The sequence below is a fragment of the Frankliniella occidentalis genome, unplaced genomic scaffold (genome assembly GCF_000697945.3).
Source record: "Frankliniella occidentalis isolate FOCC.00 unplaced genomic scaffold, Focc_3.1 Scaffold138, whole genome shotgun sequence".
Lineage (NCBI taxonomy): Eukaryota > Metazoa > Arthropoda > Insecta > Thysanoptera > Thripidae > Frankliniella > Frankliniella occidentalis.
Window position 1 is genome coordinate 239,592 of NW_026267265.1, and position 20,722 is coordinate 260,313.

Genomic DNA, 20,722 nt, shown 5'->3' on the forward strand with positions numbered 1-20,722 from the left:
TTCTCGATGGAGTTGGTTGGGAGGGTGGTGATGAATGGATTAGAGCACAATTTCGAGTTTATCTCCTATGCCTCCTTCGAACATCTCTTTTACAAGGTGAGTGTATTCTAGTGTATTCATATAGGAAAATAATTGAATGAGACTTTCTTATGATTTAGCACTGCATGTCTAAAAATGGATATCCTCTTACTTTCAGATAACAGTAGAGAAATTGATCAATTTAATAGTGCTTTCATTACTGCTTGGAAGACTACTTCAAATTATCAAGTCTGGCTATCCTCAGAACATGATGGTATCCTTGACGTCAACCCAGGCCATCCATTTGCAGGCCAGCTCTCTGTCGCAGACATGAAACTCAGAATTAGCCAGTAAGTTTTTCTCATGACTGCAGTGACTTTATGTGTTCAATGACCTTGTTGATTGATTGATTGAACTTTTACAGTACCATGCAGAACACGGAGGGTGGTAGAAAAGTGACGCAGACATTTGTTTCAACTGGAAAAGCTGTTGGTGAGTTTTTCTTCCCCCCTTTTTTTCTATGTTTCTTTTTAAAAAATTACTTTTTACTTTAAAGTTGTATTTTATTGTAAAACAATTTTCACTTTTCCAAATTTCGACTTACTAGGAGGAGCCATTAACCAAGCTAAAGGAGCCCTTTCAAACTGGTGGAGTAATCTAACAACAAATCAAGTAACAGGCACAGCTGTTGATGATGCAGAACTTGCAGCTTCTGAAACTGACATTGTAGAAACTATTTCCTCAGGAGCTCAAAATCAAACTTTGCAGCAGAGCTGCTTGGAATAAGCATGCTAGATTAGGTAGATACCGGTTTACTGTTTACTTCATCCATTCCTCTTGTGTACTATTGTGTAAATGTATTATTGGGTTGAGACAGAAGATAGATAAAAAGACAGTGTATCATTTCTATGTTAAAAATAATTAACTAATTAATTGATCTCAAAGTATGTACGGACGCCGCAGTGTTGCGGAATTGCGTACCTACGCTGACACACCCAGTACCCCTCCATACCCCTCCCCCCATCCCCGCCAAAAATTTTTTTAACAGTGTTTCTTGTTTTGGGCGTGATTTTTTTTTCAAGCACGATTTTGTTTTAAAATCTCTAATACATCCGCTTCGTGCTGCAGGGTCGGACTGCTCCGACACTGAGCCATGCACCGGCGACCAGGAGTGTTCGCTCGGCTACTGCCGCTGTCCGCAGGGCTTCGTCAAGAGCAGCAGGGAGTGTCTTCCAGGTGATTTGAGCAGGCAGCGCATCAAGTGGGGGACGGACCACCTCTGGGACTTCCCTCTACTCTTTGCCCTTACGGCTGTTTTTAACAAAATATCGTCCACACTTAGTTGGAAGAGGGAAGTCCATTGTGAGACGGACGAGCTGGTATACCGTGTGTCAGGGCCACGATCAGAGCAGTTTGCCTACTCGCTCCATGCGCGAGGGCGCTATGGCCCAGGGTAAGCAAACGCGCCAGACTGGTGTGCCGTAGCCCTAACACATGGGACATGGGCTCATTTACACGGAGTAGAGGACACCAGTATAAGAGCGAGGGCAGTCAGGCACAGTTCGTCGATTCCTCACCTGCTGTTCTTGGTTGCATTTGCTGCAGAGGCGTCGTTTAACGAGACATGCGAGGTCGACGACCAGTGCACAGACTTCCGCCTCAAGTGCGTCGACTGGCGCTGCGCGTGTGTCAAGTGAGTGCAAACTTGAAATGTATCATCTGTCGCTTCACAAGAAAAATAAAAATAATAAATGACGAGGGAAATTGGTAGTATATCGAAGAGACAGGCCAAAGTGTCACTACTAGTTTCTAGGAAAAAGGGTCAAAGTGATGTCATTTTACATTTTACTTCATGACCGCAGGTACTATCACTGGGATGAGTACTCCCGGCAGTGCCTCACTTACAAGGACCTCAAGTACATGCTCAACGACATGAATGAGAAGTACCACACTTTTGGTAGATATGTGACGTGCGTGCTGCTTCGTGTTTGGGGGGGAGTTGAAAACGTTATCGCGTTCACTCGGTCCACTGTGCAGGTGAACTAGACGCGGAGACGAGCTTGGTGTTCACGCTCATGATGTGGACGGGGCTGGCAGTCATGGTCATCGGGCTCGTCCTCGCATCCGGGTGCATCTTCTACGGTTGCTGCTACGGGCGGCTGTGAGTTTTACAACCTTGGTGGGGAGGACTGGTTGAAAACAAATGATCAGATTTGATTGTGTGTCTAATTGTCTATATTTGATTTTTAGGTGCTGCTGTCCCAGCAACAAACTTTCAAACACAAGGTGCTGCTCTTGAAGGTCGTCTGAGAAAATGGCACAAGTTCAAAGGAGAGTCTCCAAGTTTCATTCACATTTAGAAAATAAATATATTTATCTGCACAGGGTTTTTCCATTGGCTCAGAACACACCTTGCAAATGCTTTCAAAAATATAAAATCATTGCATCACCTTAAAAGAAACAATTCATTAATGTTGGCAATGACTTCTTTTGTTACAGACTGATCTCAGGACCAACATATCGAGGACAAGAGATGATTGCTCCCAATACCTCAAGACCAACTCAAATAACAAACTCAGGTACTGCTTGCATTTGAACACAAAAATATGATGTGTGCTTAAGTTTCAGAAGAGAAAAGAATCAGCATGAAAACAATAACTTTAGAGAGCCATTGTATGCAAAATGCTCTGTTGTAGGTCGGACTGAAAGACAAGCGGCTCAGGGAACAGGAGTGGATTACATCCCAGCATTGTATGAAACCACATCCTTTGATGTTATATAATTTTTTAAGTAAGATTGAAGGCCTTAGGAATTGTTTAAATTATCCAGTTACCTTCAAGCTTAATGATGCTTATTTTTGTAATGGCGCTCCCTGCTTCTGTTTGAAGATAATTTTTTTCCACAAATTTTACACAAATATACATGTTTTTGGTGGACTGATTTTATATGGACAGCTAATGTTTGCTTCGTGGTGAAGAATTTATTACAAACCTGAGCAAACAGCAATGTGATATGTTAAATTTCTAAATTTAAGTTAATTTGATATAAAATTATGAATACAAAGCAAATCAGAAATGTTGACAACCAAATCTGCCTACCTCACATTTCACTTTCCCACCTGTGATATTGTGTACTTCAGCCTTGTGTTTTTTTAAGTCTTCTTTAACAAAACTTTTCTGGCACAGTTGGCAAAATGCCAGGCCCTGATGATCCAATGACTTTATGTGCTGATTATAGCCTGCCTGGGTCAATACCTTCCCACAGCATTTCATTGTTCCTGGTTTAGAGATAAAATCCTCAGATTTACTGCTTCTGTGTGCATCATCAAGATGTTTTTCAAAACTTTCACTGCTATACAAGGTTGAAGCACACATGCTACATTGAAATGTATTTTCCTTATGGAATTTATTTGAGTGCTCATTGAATGTCGTTGTGCTATGGAAATGTTTATTACAATGCTGTTTGGAGAAGAAGCAGAAAGCTGATTCAGATATTACTGATATTACAAATAATGAATTCTTAATTAATGACGAATACTATCCTGCCTTACCTCACATATCCATTTTTCGCCAATGAACCGGTGAACTTCAAACTTGTGCATTTCTAAATCATCCTTCTTAAGAACTTTGGAACAAAATCTACAAAGTTCTAGACCCTGATGGAGCAAAGTCTTTCGATGACTTCTGTATGTTGAAGAAGATTTAAACTCTTTCCCACAGCACACTATGGGGTATTTAATTACCGGATTCATGTGACAATAGTTTATGTGCAGTAGAAGCTTCCACTCAGAGAAGTTGAGTTTATTACATAGCTGGGGATAAGAAATTCTCATTACTTGAACAAGTTAAAGAAAGAGGTTTTGAATAGACATTTTATCCAGAGCAGTTATTTGTAAAGGCCGCCAGATTCTTTAAATCAACAATATTTGAAAGTTTGGCTACAGAAGTCGATACGGAGAAGCCATAGAAATCGACTGACTACCGTGGCCAGAATTATGAACATTGATCACAGTTGTTTGTCCCTTCAAACTAAAGGGTGTGGCGTTGCCATTTCATCTGGATAAAAGGTCTCTATAGTATGATCAATATTAAATTCAACCTTACCTTACACTTCCATTTTTCTCCAATTTCCAAGTGAACTTCAGTTTGGTGTTTCAGTAAGTCATCTTTCTTAAAATAAACATGGCAAATTTTGCATGCCTTTAAACCCTTCCGTTTCACTTTATTTCTGAATTGTTCTGTAGTGTTCTTGCTTTGAATTTGTTCACTGTCTTTCAAAACTGAACATTTGCTGACTGTTCCTAAACGATTGTTCAATGTGCCATCACTTTCAGGCACATTCAGAATACTTTTCTGCAACATAAAATTTGAATAATTAAGGCAATAGATCTCATGGTCAAATAAAGGGATTGGTGGGTAGAATGTGGAGTATCAGAATTGAAATGTGACAAAGGTGTGTCACAAATGCGTGCAGCTACACTAACACTTACATTTTCTGAGAACAATCTGCAAATCTCTTTCAGATGGCCTATAAAAGGTACGAAGGATCCCATGATGTTGAATAGGGCATACAGACTTGAAGACAGCAAGTGGATAACTGTAAAGGAGTAAGGCAATCAAATAAAAACATGAAAACGCTGTTACAGCAGTTCCTACAGGTCAGGCAGTTCTGCAACTGGTTAAAAGGAATGACCATTACTAACGTTGGTGCAGATAGCTTCGTCGACACGTCAGTTAGTTGAAATGTACGAAATATTGGGAAAACGTCACAGTCACATATGCAAATGAAATGAAGTGCACTTCGGAAATGTGCTTTTTGCTTTTTGGGCACTTTCGTTTTGGCGCCGATATGCCTCCTGAATGAAAACAAACTTCAAATTCCACAACAGACAGAGGGCGGTGAGAAAAATGGCTGACATGGATGAGGGGGATGCGCAGGAACTCCCTATTTTAAATCCAATTTTACATGTTTTAGTGGTCGGGTTTCATCACAAAAAAGGCTGTCAGGTAATGTTTTAAACAACAATTGTTTCCGCATAAATTTTTGCAGAGGTGCTTTGTTGTTCTGAAACGTTGGCAACTTTTTCCTGCTGTTATTGTCGTTTTGACAGTTCGTTTAGTTTCTTGATTTTTTTTGGTATCACTAAGAATAGCATTTACCTGGTATGCTCAGGGGACTGTACAAAGTCATCTGAAATTTTTGCACTCTACTGGTATCATCATCACTGTGAATCAAACTCAAATGTGATGATTGGGTCGATTACTCATCCGCACATGACAAGAGGCCTAACCCTACATTTTGCTTTCAGGTCGAGTATTCGTTCCCACCCTTGGTTCCTGGTTCCACAGACGAGACAGAATGCCCTACAGGGTGGAAATATTTACCTACTTTAGCATTACCTGATGGATCTCACAATTATGATGATGATACTGTGTATTTTCATTTACCCAGTCTAACACACCCTCGCAAGACAGTGTATGGAATTTCCTGCTTCAGGCAAATTCCTGTTGAGGTATATTATATTTGTGTAACTTGTGGCTTCTTCTTGTTTTGATATGAGTATTATACTGTTGGTTTGTCATCCTGTTCTTAGAAATTGAAGCACCGTACCCCTGATATGACCAGAGGAACCGTGCAGAAATCTGTTTGTGTTCTGAGTGATGTCCCACTTTTTGGTCACATTCAAGTGAAGATGGAACTCATAACTCATGCTTACTTTGATGAGGGTGATTTCAGTAAGGTATCTCTTCTTCAAGACACTTACCATCATCTCAACTCTTGTTTATCCCAAATTGATAATTTGCAGTCTGCCCCCCAACTCTTTGTTGGTGAGACCTTTTCTTTTTACTTTCTTTAACTCTGAATTATTGTGTATATATATCTATGTACAACTACTATTTAAAGTTAAGGGTAGTGCACATTTTATAATTTCTGGATGCTGATATTTGTTTTCCTTTGTGCCAGGCTTGTCAACAAGGGATCTCATACTTCAATTTCGTCATAAAGCACTTATTCTTTTTAAGCTGTTGCTATTGGAGCGAAAAGTTGTATTTTATCGCTCTCCTGTACAGCCTCTATGTTCCACTATTTTATCTTTATTGTCTTTGCACCCTGGTATGATAGAGAGAGGCTTGACAGAATCTGCTTGTGTACGGTAAGTTGCTTTTGAATTTAAGAACTAGCATATATTCTCTTTTGTGTGGATTTCCATGAACTGTTAATTTCTACTGTTGTTCTCCAGCCCATCTCGCCCTTTGTCTCCTATTCCTCATTTTGATAGTCCTGACAAAGAGTTTGCTGAAAAATCTTTAACCAATTTGGATTCAGTGCCTGAAAGAGTAGCAGTGTCTCAAGATGTAAGTTCTACTGATTCAGGAGTAGGAAGTATTATAGCTGAAAACTCTGAACTTACTAACAATGAAGAAGAGCAGGCAGAGTGCAGTAATTCCTCAGGCGCTTTGGATGGTAACAAATGGTTGGATATTTCCGCAAAAGATGAGACAGATGGTGGCATGAGTGTTAGTGTTCCCATCACTCCTTCCCAAAACACCTCTCCTACTGGTGTTGGTGGGCCTGTTGGTATGGAACCCTTACCTAGAGATTGCTCCAGCAACGATCTTGCTTGCTGGCAGCAAAATAATCTTGCAGCAATTGCTCAAATAAATCCTGATGAATGTGGAGCTCCCCTACAAATCTTCACTAAGGTACAGTTCATTTTATATTGCTGAAAATACATTTTATTGCTAAATTTTGAACATCTTATTTTCTTTTTAGGGATACTTATGTTTACCATACTTATCACTTCCATACATGGATTTACTGTTTGATGTAAATGTTCGAGGTTACATTGTGGGAGCAACAAATGTTCTTTTCAAACAAAAACGACAACTTATGGATGTTTTAGTTGAGGCAAGTTCTGCTTTAAAATTTTGTACTAATGCATGATAAACCAATGTCAACAAATTAATCATTGTGTTGTGTAGGTGGAAAATGCTACTCTTGAAACACAAGATCCAGTTTTAAGGCGACAGTTGCATTTGACCACTGAAGACCTTAGGTTTGCTGACTTTCTTGTGAGACATGTAGCGGAGGAAAGACATGACGTTTTTCTCGATGGAGTTGGTTGGGAGGGTGGTGATGAATGGATTAGAGCACAATTTCGAGTTTATCTCCTATGCCTCCTTCGAACATCTCTTTTACAAGGTGAGTGTATTCTAGTGTATTCATATAGGAAAATAATTGAATGAGACTTTCTTATGATTTAGCACTGCATGTCTAAAAATGGATATCCTCTTACTTTCAGATAACAGTAGAGAAATTGATCAATTTAATAGTGCTTTCATTACTGCTTGGAAGACTACTTCAAATTATCAAGTCTGGCTATCCTCAGAACATGATGGTATCCTTGACGTCAACCCAGGCCATCCATTTGCAGGCCAGCTCTCTGTCGCAGACATGAAACTCAGAATTAGCCAGTAAGTTTTTCTCATGACTGCAGTGACTTTATGTGTTCAATGACCTTGTTGATTGATTGATTGAACTTTTACAGTACCATGCAGAACACGGAGGGTGGTAGAAAAGTGACGCAGACATTTGTTTCAACTGGAAAAGCTGTTGGTGAGTTTTTCTTCCCCCCTTTTTTTCTATGTTTCTTTTTAAAAAATTACTTTTTACTTTAAAGTTGTATTTTATTGTAAAACAATTTTCACTTTTCCAAATTTCGACTTACTAGGAGGAGCCATTAACCAAGCTAAAGGAGCCCTTTCAAACTGGTGGAGTAATCTAACAACAAATCAAGTAACAGGCACAGCTGTTGATGATGCAGAACTTGCAGCTTCTGAAACTGACATTGTAGAAACTATTTCCTCAGGAGCTCAAAATCAAACTTTGCAGCAGAGCTGCTTGGAATAAGCATGCTAGATTAGGTAGATACCGGTTTACTGTTTACTTCATCCATTCCTCTTGTGTACTATTGTGTAAATGTATTATTGGGTTGAGACAGAAGATAGATAAAAAGACAGTGTATCATTTCTATGTTAAAAATAATTAACTAATTAATTGATCTCAAAGTATGTACCACATGTACGTTATATGTTTGTAGTACAGAAATTCTAGACAATCTCAGAATTTGAATGGCATTTAAAATCATTCTTAAATGAAAAACTGATGCATCCCATTATTTTAATAATGTGTGATTGTGACATACTACTACATACATACACATATATGGGTCATTTTCAACCAATTTTAAGCAGTTAAGCAATTGTGGCACAACTACCTGACAGAAATATGCACTATTAATGTTTGTAGAGAGTAGTTCTAGATAGCTTTAAGTTGGAATTGAATCTATCCGCATATTACGATCTGGAAATGGTCCTTCAAACAATATGTTGTTTAAATGTAAATATCTATTCCTGTACCAACTATTACATCACAAGCTTGTACTGAAATAAGAATGATCAGGATATCACCAAACTTAAAAAAGCAATTTTGTTTTAAACAAATTATTTTATTTCTTGTTGTGCACATACCAATCTTAAATGAAGATTTGATGTAGTAGGTTCGTTTGTTATGTTTTTATTTGGCTGTGTTTGATTTGTTGTGTGTATTTGTGCTTTTGTCACTTGGAATGTGTGTAAAGAGCTCAGTTTTATCATGTTATACTTTTATGTATTTTTTTCTTATACAAAGTTTTTTAAATTATTTCTCTTTTTGTTATTATTTTGCTATCCTAATACTGTTTTACAGTAAATGGATTTAAATGATATTAAGAGCTTATGGCAATCTTCATAATTGTTTGTTAAGACTCCCAAATTCTTTGAAAATGCTTATTTTCCTCCAAGGATAAAAAGTATTGTTTCTGAATGGGGTTGGTGTCTATGGCAGGCAGGCATTGGGAGGCATGGCTCATGGAAACTAGGCAACCTTTGTCGTACGTTGTAGTAGGGAATGTTCATGTTTAAACTTGTTCTATTGTTGTTCTCAAAGGCAGATACTTACTGTGCGGTTTATGGGCTTTCCTCTGTGTTCCAAAAGCAAGCTATAGTGTAGTACTGACGAAAGAATGTTACTGCCCGTATCCCCACCACGTTTTACAGTACCACTCTTCCGTCTGACTCGCTATACCTATTAAAATTGTGATTGTCTTACCACATATTTATTTGCCGTGGAATCAAAGACTGGCTTAAAGCCATTAATTGAGTCATCAATCAATGCTGGTCCACAAATTGAAAAATTATAAAAAGTAACCTCATTACCTCGAGGAGTGACAAGTCTTGGATGCCGTTTGGTAGTTTTATCAGTTTTTGAAATTGTGCAACACATTTGGACAGCCAAATTGTGTAAATAATGTCATAATCAATTTTATACAAAATGTTACTTACGGTATAACAGTTCAGACCATTTGACAGTAAACACTTTAAAAGGTTTGAGAAGACATCATTGCCATTATTCCTTCTTTATTTCAAATTTGACAGATAAATTTGAATATGGCACAGACAAGCCAATATTGAGCAAATGACTGTAGGAAAGCTAATAGGAACTAGGTAGGTGGGAAAGGTGGACACTGATACAAGCAGCTACGATAGCAACTTCAGTATGATTGCTTGGTTTTAACATGGTTATAAAATTACACAGAACAATTGACGGTAGTGCTCACGGAAGACAACAAATTTTCAGGTACATTCTGCTATTGTAGCTGCAATCCAACTGAACACATGAGATCAGCATATGCTGTGCATAGATACAACTACTTTTGAACTTCAATACATCTGACCTAGAAACATGGACGCACAAAAGAGGTAACTGCTTGAAGCCCTCCTTAGTTTGAGGCTGGACAACTGTTCAAGGAGAAATTGTAATGGTAGTACAGGCTAAAAAAATTTCATTGACCACAAAGTGTCTAAAATAATAAAAAATCATAACCATTAACTCTTTAAAAAATGTGCTTGTAGGGCCATGATTACCAGTTTGAGATACTGTGCACATGCACCAACATTTCAAAAATACACTTCAGGCAGAAACTTGAGAACAATATTTCAACATTTTGAAGAATTATTCTTAAATGGGGGGGGGGGGGGGGTGGAAACTAAACTATAACATTAAGATTTGCAGTTTTCAGTTTCACACCGTAGAAAAGTGACGCAGACATTTGTTTCAACTGGAAAAGCTGTTGGTGAGTTTTTCTTCCCCCCTTTTTTTCTATGTTTCTTTTTAAAAAATTACTTTTTACTTTAAAGTTGTATTTTATTGTAAAACAATTTTCACTTTTCCAAATTTCGACTTACTAGGAGGAGCCATTAACCAAGCTAAAGGAGCCCTTTCAAACTGGTGGAGTAATCTAACAACAAATCAAGTAACAGGCACAGCTGTTGATGATGCAGAACTTGCAGCTTCTGAAACTGACATTGTAGAAACTATTTCCTCAGGAGCTCAAAATCAAACTTTGCAGCAGAGCTGCTTGGAATAAGCATGCTAGATTAGGTAGATACCGGTTTACTGTTTACTTCATCCATTCCTCTTGTGTACTATTGTGTAAATGTATTATTGGGTTGAGACAGAAGATAGATAAAAAGACAGTGTATCATTTCTATGTTAAAAATAATTAACTAATTAATTGATCTCAAAGTATGTACCACATGTACGTTATATGTTTGTAGTACAGAAATTCTAGACAATCTCAGAATTTGAATGGCATTTAAAATCATTCTTAAATGAAAAACTGATGCATCCCATTATTTTAATAATGTGTGATTGTGACATACTACTACATACATACACATATATGGGTCATTTTCAACCAATTTTAAGCAGTTAAGCAATTGTGGCACAACTACCTGACAGAAATATGCACTATTAATGTTTGTAGAGAGTAGTTCTAGATAGCTTTAAGTTGGAATTGAATCTATCCGCATATTACGATCTGGAAATGGTCCTTCAAACAATATGTTGTTTAAATGTAAATATCTATTCCTGTACCAACTATTACATCACAAGCTTGTACTGAAATAAGAATGATCAGGATATCACCAAACTTAAAAAAGCAATTTTGTTTTAAACAAATTATTTTATTTCTTGTTGTGCACATACCAATCTTAAATGAAGATTTGATGTAGTAGGTTCGTTTGTTATGTTTTTATTTGGCTGTGTTTGATTTGTTGTGTGTATTTGTGCTTTTGTCACTTGGAATGTGTGTAAAGAGCTCAGTTTTATCATGTTATACTTTTATGTATTTTTTTCTTATACAAAGTTTTTTAAATTATTTCTCTTTTTGTTATTATTTTGCTATCCTAATACTGTTTTACAGTAAATGGATTTAAATGATATTAAGAGCTTATGGCAATCTTCATAATTGTTTGTTAAGACTCCCAAATTCTTTGAAAATGCTTATTTTCCTCCAAGGATAAAAAGTATTGTTTCTGAATGGGGTTGGTGTCTATGGCAGGCAGGCATTGGGAGGCATGGCTCATGGAAACTAGGCAACCTTTGTCGTACGTTGTAGTAGGGAATGTTCATGTTTAAACTTGTTCTATTGTTGTTCTCAAAGGCAGATACTTACTGTGCGGTTTATGGGCTTTCCTCTGTGTTCCAAAAGCAAGCTATAGTGTAGTACTGACGAAAGAATGTTACTGCCCGTATCCCCACCACGTTTTACAGTACCACTCTTCCGTCTGACTCGCTATACCTATTAAAATTGTGATTGTCTTACCACATATTTATTTGCCGTGGAATCAAAGACTGGCTTAAAGCCATTAATTGAGTCATCAATCAATGCTGGTCCACAAATTGAAAAATTATAAAAAGTAACCTCATTACCTCGAGGAGTGACAAGTCTTGGATGCCGTTTGGTAGTTTTATCAGTTTTTGAAATTGTGCAACACATTTGGACAGCCAAATTGTGTAAATAATGTCATAATCAATTTTATACAAAATGTTACTTACGGTATAACAGTTCAGACCATTTGACAGTAAACACTTTAAAAGGTTTGAGAAGACATCATTGCCATTATTCCTTCTTTATTTCAAATTTGACAGATAAATTTGAATATGGCACAGACAAGCCAATATTGAGCAAATGACTGTAGGAAAGCTAATAGGAACTAGGTAGGTGGGAAAGGTGGACACTGATACAAGCAGCTACGATAGCAACTTCAGTATGATTGCTTGGTTTTAACATGGTTATAAAATTACACAGAACAATTGACGGTAGTGCTCACGGAAGACAACAAATTTTCAGGTACATTCTGCTATTGTAGCTGCAATCCAACTGAACACATGAGATCAGCATATGCTGTGCATAGATACAACTACTTTTGAACTTCAATACATCTGACCTAGAAACATGGACGCACAAAAGAGGTAACTGCTTGAAGCCCTCCTTAGTTTGAGGCTGGACAACTGTTCAAGGAGAAATTGTAATGGTAGTACAGGCTAAAAAAATTTCATTGACCACAAAGTGTCTAAAATAATAAAAAATCATAACCATTAACTCTTTAAAAAATGTGCTTGTAGGGCCATGATTACCAGTTTGAGATACTGTGCACATGCACCAACATTTCAAAAATACACTTCAGGCAGAAACTTGAGAACAATATTTCAACATTTTGAAGAATTATTCTTAAATGGGGGGGGGGGGGGGGTGTGAACTGAACTATAACATTAAGATTTGCAGTTTTCAGTTTCACACCAGAAAAAGAAAATTTTTGTTTTGTCTCCTCTCATTGACATTTGCTTCAAAAAATTTGTCTACCCCTGATACATCCATTCTTAATAAGTTTCCAGACCAAACCTTGAGATTCAATTCCATAAATAGTAGGAACAAACTACAAACTACAGCAATAACATTTAAAACAACATTTTTTAAATAACAATTGACATACTCCTTGAAATATTGCAATAGCCTGCTTATAAATAATAACAAAAGCAGAAAAAACAACAAAGAGAGCATAGTAAAATTTACCATAGCTGGCAAGATTTAGGAGATTTATCTACTTTTTTCACACAAAAACAAGAACATTAGATGATAAAAACTGAGCATTACAAATCATGTAAGGTACTCTGAATTAAATTCAACAAACAAAACAATTATATATACACAGAAAATCCTACAATACTTAAAATGTTACACATAAAATTAAACATTATCATAAATCTAGACTCTTATAAAGCTGGTCAGAGTAACTTTGTTGGATAAAATTAGGACTGAGAGGGTTGTGTTCAAATGGACAATACAACCACCTTTTTACTAATAATACTGTAGTTGGTCATTTGTCTAAGATCTCGCACTATGCAGTGAAGATAAACCAGTGTATGAGATACACTTTATACAAGTGTACATAAGTACAGAAACACAAACAATATTTAGCCTTGACATTGTTGCAAAAAGCTGTTCAGTTTGTAGTTTGGCATTGGATAAAATTGGATAAAATGTAAAAACAAACAAACTGGAAAATGAAATAAAAAGGACTCCGTGCGAAGAAATATAACTGGGTGCAAGCTACAGGAAAAGCTGCACTGGCTTTTGCCTTGCAATTTAAAAGTTGGTTTCAATGAATGCAGTATAAATAACTTACTATAGTGGTTGAGCTAAACGTAACATTAACACCAAATCTAAAAAATTATCACACATTAAATCATAAACTTAAGGCTCTTTTCCAACTAAAACACAAACTAAATTCAACTGGTCAGGTTACTTACAAACATACATACACATATTATTTTTGTTATAAGGCGGGAAAAAGAACAAAATTTGTAGGGAAGATAGATGCTTCCTTAAATTTTGAAAAAGTTTCAGAACTATTTAAGATCATGGTTACCATGGACTTAAAATAAACTCAAGTACTAAGCCAGGAAAAATACGAAAAAACTGAAAAACATTTACAGATTTTTACTTAAGCCGGAGTTCATCAAATGGAACCAATGCAACAGATTGGGTATACAGCAAACTGACAAAATTATAAACACATCTTAGATAACCTTCTCAGGTTCTTATAAACAGTATGATAATACTTTCTATTAGGGCATCTCTAAATCTCTTGTGCCAGACAAACAACAAAGCTTAGACATCACAATTTACCTTTAGATAACAGAATTATATTAGTAACAGTAAGTAGTTAAAAGATAAACACTTGAACATCTAAGGAACGCCTGAAGAGGACAACTCTTAAACACAATCAAAATGACAATACATGAAAAACAGTAAGAACTTGGCTCAAATTAACAAAAGTTTAACACTACAATACTTCAAATAACAATCAATGTCGTAGTTCTGACAATGGCAAATAAGGTATAGAAACCATACTTTTTTCAGTCTTTCTCATTGAACACAACCAAATAAACACATTATAATTAATATTGACGAGTTAAATTATCAATCAATAATATTATAGTGTATTTTCCCAGTTAAAATCAGAATCACCTTGTCTAAGCCATGAGTTCTGATGTGAATAATTACCCACTGGATTTGTTGAATTATGAGAAGCAACAAATGCACGGTAACCATGGGTAGCATATTGATAACAGTTGTTATTAATAGGCTGTTGCATCTGTGGGTAATACTGCGATGAATAAGATTTAAACTGGGAAGTTCTGCTGTCCTGTGATGATGAGTACGACTTAAATTGAGCTGCTCTGATATCTGCACTAAAATAACTAGGGTGACTGCTGTAATAATTAGAATCTTGCATCCATCCAGAGCCATTAAGTGATTGAACATTTATTTGAGGATCGGGTTGGCTTGGTTGCGAGCTCAGGGAGTCTACTCCATAAAACTGGTTTTGATGGGAGTAATTTTGAGAAGCACAAGGTACACTAAAACAGCCCTGACTACTCTGGTTGAGGTCACTTTGATGAGGCACTTGTATCACATGTTTTGATTCACAAACTGGCTGATGTTTGCTTTCATCTTCAACTGACAATGGAGAATTTATCAATGAGCTCTGAGGACCTGGAAGAACTGTTTGGAGGTCTGATTTATAATCCATGTACTCGTTCTGTTGTTCTGAAGACAAAGTACCACGTGAACTCTGAGATTGAGTAGAGTCGGAGAAAGGACTACTCAAGCATTCTCCGTCCGGAGGTATTTCATCAGAAGGTAACATTCCATACTGAGAAAGTAATCCAGTAAGAACAGCGGAGAGCTCCTTCTCATCACACAGGTCTAAATCATCCACACACTGCTCCTCTTCTGGATGGTTGTTGCAACCTTGTAAAAAAAATATAAATTCATCAGATTGGCAATAATAAAGAGGCATTATAACAAGGGGAGCAGAGCATTTGTTGATGCCTACCTTCAGATGGCTCATTATCGGCTACTGATGAAGTGTTATCTTTAGTTTTGCTATCTGTGATCGCTTCCTGGGCATTTTCTCCACCAGCTGAACTCACATTAGGCTGATTTGGCTGGCGTATAAAATCACTACTATTGCTGCTGCACTCTGGGCTGTATGGTGCTGGAGGATGCTAAATAAAAATCAAAAAATTGTATGAGACAAAAAAGACAACAAAAGAACTATGTAGATTGAGGTTGGGGGGTGGCAATTCACTCATTAAGATTTGCAGTTTTCAGTTTCACACCAGAAAAAGAAAATTTTTGTTTTGTCTCCTCTCATTGACATTTGCTTCAAAAAATTTGTCTACCCCTGATACATCCATTCTTAATAAGTTTCCAGACCAAACCTTGAGATTCAATTCCATAAATAGTAGGAACAAACTACAAACTACAGCAATAACATTTAAAACAACATTTTTTAAATAACAATTGACATACTCCTTGAAATATTGCAATAGCCTGCTTATAAATAATAACAAAAGCAGAAAAAACAACAAAGAGAGCATAGTAAAATTTACCATAGCTGGCAAGATTTAGGAGATTTATCTACTTTTTTCACACAAAAACAAGAACATTAGATGATAAAAACTGAGCATTACAAATCATGTAAGGTACTCTGAATTAAATTCAACAAACAAAACAATTATATATACACAGAAAATCCTACAATACTTAAAATGTTACACATAAAATTAAACATTATCATAAATCTAGACTCTTATAAAGCTGGTCAGAGTAACTTTGTTGGATAAAATTAGGACTGAGAGGGTTGTGTTCAAATGGACAATACAACCACCTTTTTACTAATAATACTGTAGTTGGTCATTTGTCTAAGATCTCGCACTATGCAGTGAAGATAAACCAGTGTATGAGATACACTTTATACAAGTGTACATAAGTACAGAAACACAAACAATATTTAGCCTTGACATTGTTGCAAAAAGCTGTTCAGTTTGTAGTTTGGCATTGGATAAAATTGGATAAAATGTAAAAACAAACAAACTGGAAAATGAAATAAAAAGGACTCCGTGCGAAGAAATATAACTGGGTGCAAGCTACAGGAAAAGCTGCACTGGCTTTTGCCTTGCAATTTAAAAGTTGGTTTCAATGAATGCAGTATAAATAACTTACTATAGTGGTTGAGCTAAACGTAACATTAACACCAAATCTAAAAAATTATCACACATTAAATCATAAACTTAAGGCTCTTTTCCAACTAAAACACAAACTAAATTCAACTGGTCAGGTTACTTACAAACATACATACACATATTATTTTTGTTATAAGGCGGGAAAAAGAACAAAATTTGTAGGGAAGATAGATGCTTCCTTAAATTTTGAAAAAGTTTCAGAACTATTTAAGATCATGGTTACCATGGACTTAAAATAAACTCAAGTACTAAGCCAGGAAAAATACGAAAAAACTGAAAAACATTTACAGATTTTTACTTAAGCCGGAGTTCATCAAATGGAACCAATGCAACAGATTGGGTATACAGCAAACTGACAAAATTATAAACACATCTTAGATAACCTTCTCAGGTTCTTATAAACAGTATGATAATACTTTCTATTAGGGCATCTCTAAATCTCTTGTGCCAGACAAACAACAAAGCTTAGACATCACAATTTACCTTTAGATAACAGAATTATATTAGTAACAGTAAGTAGTTAAAAGATAAACACTTGAACATCTAAGGAACGCCTGAAGAGGACAACTCTTAAACACAATCAAAATGACAATACATGAAAAACAGTAAGAACTTGGCTCAAATTAACAAAAGTTTAACACTACAATACTTCAAATAACAATCAATGTCGTAGTTCTGACAATGGCAAATAAGGTATAGAAACCATACTTTTTTCAGTCTTTCTCATTGAACACAACCAAATAAACACATTATAATTAATATTGACGAGTTAAATTATCAATCAATAATATTATAGTGTATTTTCCCAGTTAAAATCAGAATCACCTTGTCTAAGCCATGAGTTCTGATGTGAATAATTACCCACTGGATTTGTTGAATTATGAGAAGCAACAAATGCACGGTAACCATGGGTAGCATATTGATAACAGTTGTTATTAATAGGCTGTTGCATCTGTGGGTAATACTGCGATGAATAAGATTTAAACTGGGAAGTTCTGCTGTCCTGTGATGATGAGTACGACTTAAATTGAGCTGCTCTGATATCTGCACTAAAATAACTAGGGTGACTGCTGTAATAATTAGAATCTTGCATCCATCCAGAGCCATTAAGTGATTGAACATTTATTTGAGGATCGGGTTGGCTTGGTTGCGAGCTCAGGGAGTCTACTCCATAAAACTGGTTTTGATGGGAGTAATTTTGAGAAGCACAAGGTACACTAAAACAGCCCTGACTACTCTGGTTGAGGTCACTTTGATGAGGCACTTGTATCACATGTTTTGATTCACAAACTGGCTGATGTTTGCTTTCATCTTCAACTGACAATGGAGAATTTATCAATGAGCTCTGAGGACCTGGAAGAACTGTTTGGAGGTCTGATTTATAATCCATGTACTCGTTCTGTTGTTCTGAAGACAAAGTACCACGTGAACTCTGAGATTGAGTAGAGTCGGAGAAAGGACTACTCAAGCATTCTCCGTCCGGAGGTATTTCATCAGAAGGTAACATTCCATACTGAGAAAGTAATCCAGTAAGAACAGCGGAGAGCTCCTTCTCATCACACAGGTCTAAATCATCCACACACTGCTCCTCTTCTGGATGGTTGTTGCAACCTTGTAAAAAAAATATAAATTCATCAGATTGGCAATAATAAAGAGGCATTATAACAAGGGGAGCAGAGCATTTGTTGATGCCTACCTTCAGATGGCTCATTATCGGCTACTGATGAAGTGTTATCTTTAGTTTTGCTATCTGTGATCGCTTCCTGGGCATTTTCTCCACCAGCTGAACTCACATTAGGCTGATTTGGCTGGCGTATAAAATCACTACTATTGCTGCTGCACTCTGGGCTGTATGGTGCTGGAGGATGCTAAATAAAAATCAAAAAATTGTATGAGACAAAAAAGACAACAAAAGAACTATGTAGATTGAGGTTGGGGGGTGGCAATTCACTCCCAAAAATAATGACCAATAACTAATTATTTAATTATTAGAACATTAAAATAGAGGGAAAAAAAGGGAGGGGAGTGGCGGGTAGAAAAGGGGAATGGAATATTTACCCGTCCAGCTGATGAGGCAGATGATGACAAAGATGGGCGTTTCTTCCTTGTTCCACCTTCAGCATTATTATAATTGAAATCTATGATCCAATAGCTCCCTTTACCAGGGTCATCCTTAGTGCGGGATATTTTAGTGAAGCATTTATTTAAAGACAAATTGTGTCTAATGGAGTTCTGTATTGAGGAAGAGAAAGAAATGTAAAGAAAATATCTGTTGAGGTACTTTTGCTTCCTCCTTTAGTAAAACGTTGCAACCATATACAGAATAGAAATTGAACTAATTGTACAATTTTGTGAGACCCACGTACCTTCCAGCCAGTTCCAATTGCTCTATAATATGGAAAAGCATGAATGATATATTGGTAAATTTCGTTTAAAGTCATCTTGCCAGAAGGAGCATTGCTAATGGCAAGGCGTATGAGAGCCGCATAACTGAAAGTAATAGGACAAGATATTAGATAGTAAAAACAGGAAAAATGTTTGGTTGATAAATTCATGAACTGATAGTAATGAGAAATGACAAGTTCACAGTTCACTGCAGGGGTCTGGTAAAATTACCTGTAGGGAGGCTTTCCATCTTTGGAAGGACTGGTGCCACGGCTCATGATCCTCTGGTCCACCTCAGCCATGAGTTCCTTGTAACAGCGCCATCAAAACAGGTAATCTACAAGAAAATTAAAAAATTTAACAATTAAAAAATAAAACAATTCTGTTTCAACTAGATTTCAATAAAGATGAAAATTTATTATCAAGAGACTAGCACATCCAAAAACACAACTGATATTATGCTGAATATTGTGATATTCTAATAGAATAGGATTAAACAAACATTGCTAAAGCAGTCGGGTTCAACAAAATAATGTCTTTTGTCATCAAAATGGTGAAAATTAAACTTTTGATAGAAGTTATAGCAGAATAACAGATAAACAGAGAAGATTATTGTCATTGACCCACATCCAAACCCAGGTACGTGCAGTAAAGGTTAAAAGTACATCACATGAACACAATTCCAGATTACACTCAACGGCCATAAAACAAAATAAATAAGTCAAAAGATAAGGCATTTGCAAAATTGGTGCAATACTTTGCATCGCTAATAATCACACACAAATAGCCCGATTTCTGAGAGTGTGAACCAAAACATGAGGGTTAGGTTCGACTAACCAACACAGAAACATGACCTCGGCTTCGTAAGTAAAGTATAAACACACCCACACATTAGCTGCTCTCAAAATAACAAGCTTTGGTCACCCAATTTGTTTATAAGCAAGCAGAAAGACGCTAAACAACATAGTGCGATGGTCAACAGCTCGACTATGCCAGCTACTCCAAATCATCCATACAAATTTGTTACGGCGTTTTGTTTAAATATTTGAAGGGAGAATCCTCACCTGCTACAAAATAAAGGAGCCCTCTCTCGTAAAACATTTGACTTTTTCTAGTCTGTCTCTTTGATTGGCTCTTTTTACACACTCAGCTCACCTTTTCCTTTGACAGATGATGAGAGAACAGAACAGAACTTCGTTTTTCTTCTTCTTCTTGACGTATTCTTCTTACCCTTTTCCCCTCTCCACAGGTAGGGTCCGAAACTGACCTACCTATCTCGAAGGGTTTCTTTCTAACCATTTGATTCATAGAATTATTTGTTTGTTTAAAGAGAAAGACATTGGAACAATGAGATAGTTTTATCTCAATATGTACAGATAACTGGACAGTGCGTTACAAAAGAACCTGTACAAAGATAACCTCAAACGTGGAGGGGCATTACCGACGGGTCGTCAACCCTACACATCTCATTCTCTTGACCGCAGTTTTAGAAGCTGTCTTGAATTAAAGTGCATCCAAAACTCGCTCTTAACGCTATCAACAACTCATGTGAAAGCTTAAAATGGCCTACGCTGGTTAAGTGTGACGATTCTGCGATTTTATGTCGCAAGTAATTCCCTGTTTGTATCTAACAACGACTTCTCATTTAATATTATTGTCCCTGTGTATATACAAAGCAGGAGTTACGAATTGAAATTTTGTAAGAGCTCATTTGCGGCTAAGTGGAAATTATTCGGTAATCGAATCTGGTTGGATGATAAGCAGTTCAGATTCGGGGGTGTGCTTTGTAAGCCACCGAGATACTATCACCATGCGTCATTCCGACCAGATGGATCGTAAC

General features: G+C 36.6%; 4 protein-coding genes across 10 annotated transcripts; 2 read left to right on the plus strand and 2 right to left on the minus strand.

Moving 5' to 3' along the window:
- Positions 1-1,146: 1,146 nt before the first annotated feature.
- Positions 1,147-3,107, plus strand: LOC113208108 (uncharacterized; the record flags this gene model as incomplete). Its single annotated transcript, XM_052270782.1, is given in 7 exon segments — positions 1,147-1,254; positions 1,624-1,711; positions 1,881-1,975; positions 2,056-2,179; positions 2,269-2,304; positions 2,518-2,597; positions 2,715-3,107. Coding segments are annotated over 7 exon segments (617 nt in total), but the record flags the coding sequence as incomplete, so codon positions are not given.
- Positions 2,363-4,872, minus strand: LOC113208106 (zinc finger protein 235). Of its 3 annotated transcripts, none has more exons than XM_026424968.2 (6): positions 4,721-4,871; positions 4,508-4,614; positions 4,122-4,370; positions 3,569-3,829; positions 3,117-3,476; positions 2,363-3,009 (listed from the first exon to the last, which is right to left on the minus strand). In XM_026424968.2, exons 2-6 carry the CDS (start codon positions 4,568-4,570, stop codon positions 2,860-2,862), a joined length of 1,083 nt encoding a protein of 360 aa, XP_026280753.1. In that variant the 5' UTR covers positions 4,571-4,614; positions 4,721-4,871; the 3' UTR covers positions 2,363-2,859. The 3 variants fall into 3 exon arrangements, with proteins under 3 accessions (XP_026280753.1, XP_052126741.1, XP_026280754.1); XM_052270781.1 differs by having other exon boundaries at positions 4,711-4,843; XM_026424969.2 differs by having other exon boundaries at positions 2,938-3,009; positions 3,137-3,476; positions 4,721-4,872.
- Positions 4,866-12,011, plus strand: LOC113208103 (late secretory pathway protein AVL9 homolog). Of its 2 annotated transcripts, none has more exons than XM_052270777.1 (10): positions 4,866-5,024; positions 5,327-5,530; positions 5,612-5,846; positions 5,983-6,172; positions 6,260-6,722; positions 6,793-6,927; positions 7,002-7,221; positions 7,322-7,493; positions 7,568-7,635; positions 10,308-12,011. In XM_052270777.1, exons 1-10 carry the CDS (start codon positions 4,878-4,880, stop codon positions 10,484-10,486), a joined length of 2,013 nt encoding a protein of 670 aa, XP_052126737.1. In that variant the 5' UTR covers positions 4,866-4,877; the 3' UTR covers positions 10,487-12,011. The 2 variants fall into 2 exon arrangements, with proteins under 2 accessions (XP_052126737.1, XP_026280751.1); XM_026424966.2 differs by lacking the exon at positions 10,308-12,011 and adding an exon at positions 7,751-9,454.
- Positions 12,012-12,016: 5 nt separating this feature from the next.
- LOC113208109 (forkhead box protein J3-like) lies at positions 12,017-20,491 on the minus strand. 4 transcript variants are annotated; one of them, XM_052270778.1, is made up of 6 exons: positions 19,947-20,491; positions 19,114-19,219; positions 18,864-18,987; positions 18,556-18,729; positions 15,306-15,477; positions 12,017-15,220 (listed from the first exon to the last, which is right to left on the minus strand). In XM_052270778.1, exons 2-6 carry the CDS (start codon positions 19,182-19,184, stop codon positions 14,400-14,402), a joined length of 1,362 nt encoding a protein of 453 aa, XP_052126738.1. In that variant the 5' UTR covers positions 19,185-19,219; positions 19,947-20,491; the 3' UTR covers positions 12,017-14,399. The 4 variants fall into 4 exon arrangements, with proteins under 4 accessions (XP_052126738.1, XP_052126739.1, XP_026280760.1 ...); XM_052270779.1 differs by lacking the exon at positions 15,306-15,477 and adding an exon at positions 18,194-18,365; XM_026424975.2 differs by lacking the exons at positions 12,017-15,220; positions 15,306-15,477 and adding exons at positions 15,590-18,108; positions 18,194-18,365 and having other exon boundaries at positions 20,038-20,491.
- Between the last annotated feature and the right edge of the window lie 231 nt (positions 20,492-20,722).

What these genes read in the sequence shown, in the direction of transcription:
- LOC113208106 (XM_026424968.2), bottom strand. Translation starts at nt 4,570, where the DNA reads ATGGGATCCTTCGTACCTTTTATAGGCCATCTGAAAGAGATTTGCAGA. An exon ending in GCAGATTGTTCTCAGAAAAT is followed by an intron (nt 4,371 to 4,507) that starts GTAAGTGTTAGT and finishes TTTATGTTGCAG; the next exon opens with AAAAGTATTCTGAATGTGCC. An exon ending in GCGAAAAATGGATATGTGAG is followed by an intron (nt 3,477 to 3,568) that starts GTAAGGCAGGAT and finishes TTCTCCAAACAG; the next exon opens with CATTGTAATAAACATTTCCA.
- LOC113208103 (XM_052270777.1), top strand. Translation starts at nt 4,878, where the DNA reads ATGAAAACAAACTTCAAATTCCACAACAGACAGAGGGCGGTGAGAAAA. An exon ending in TTATGGATGTTTTAGTTGAG is followed by an intron (nt 6,928 to 7,001) that starts GCAAGTTCTGCT and finishes TGTGTTGTGTAG; the next exon opens with GTGGAAAATGCTACTCTTGA. An exon ending in TCGAACATCTCTTTTACAAG is followed by an intron (nt 7,222 to 7,321) that starts GTGAGTGTATTC and finishes TCTTACTTTCAG; the next exon opens with ATAACAGTAGAGAAATTGAT.
- LOC113208109 (XM_052270778.1), bottom strand. Translation starts at nt 19,184, where the DNA reads ATGGCTGAGGTGGACCAGAGGATCATGAGCCGTGGCACCAGTCCTTCC. An exon ending in GATGGAAAGCCTCCCTACAG is followed by an intron (nt 18,988 to 19,113) that starts GTAATTTTACCA and finishes TATTACTTTCAG; the next exon opens with TTATGCGGCTCTCATACGCC. An exon ending in CAATTGGAACTGGCTGGAAG is followed by an intron (nt 18,730 to 18,863) that starts GTACGTGGGTCT and finishes TCCTCAATACAG; the next exon opens with AACTCCATTAGACACAATTT.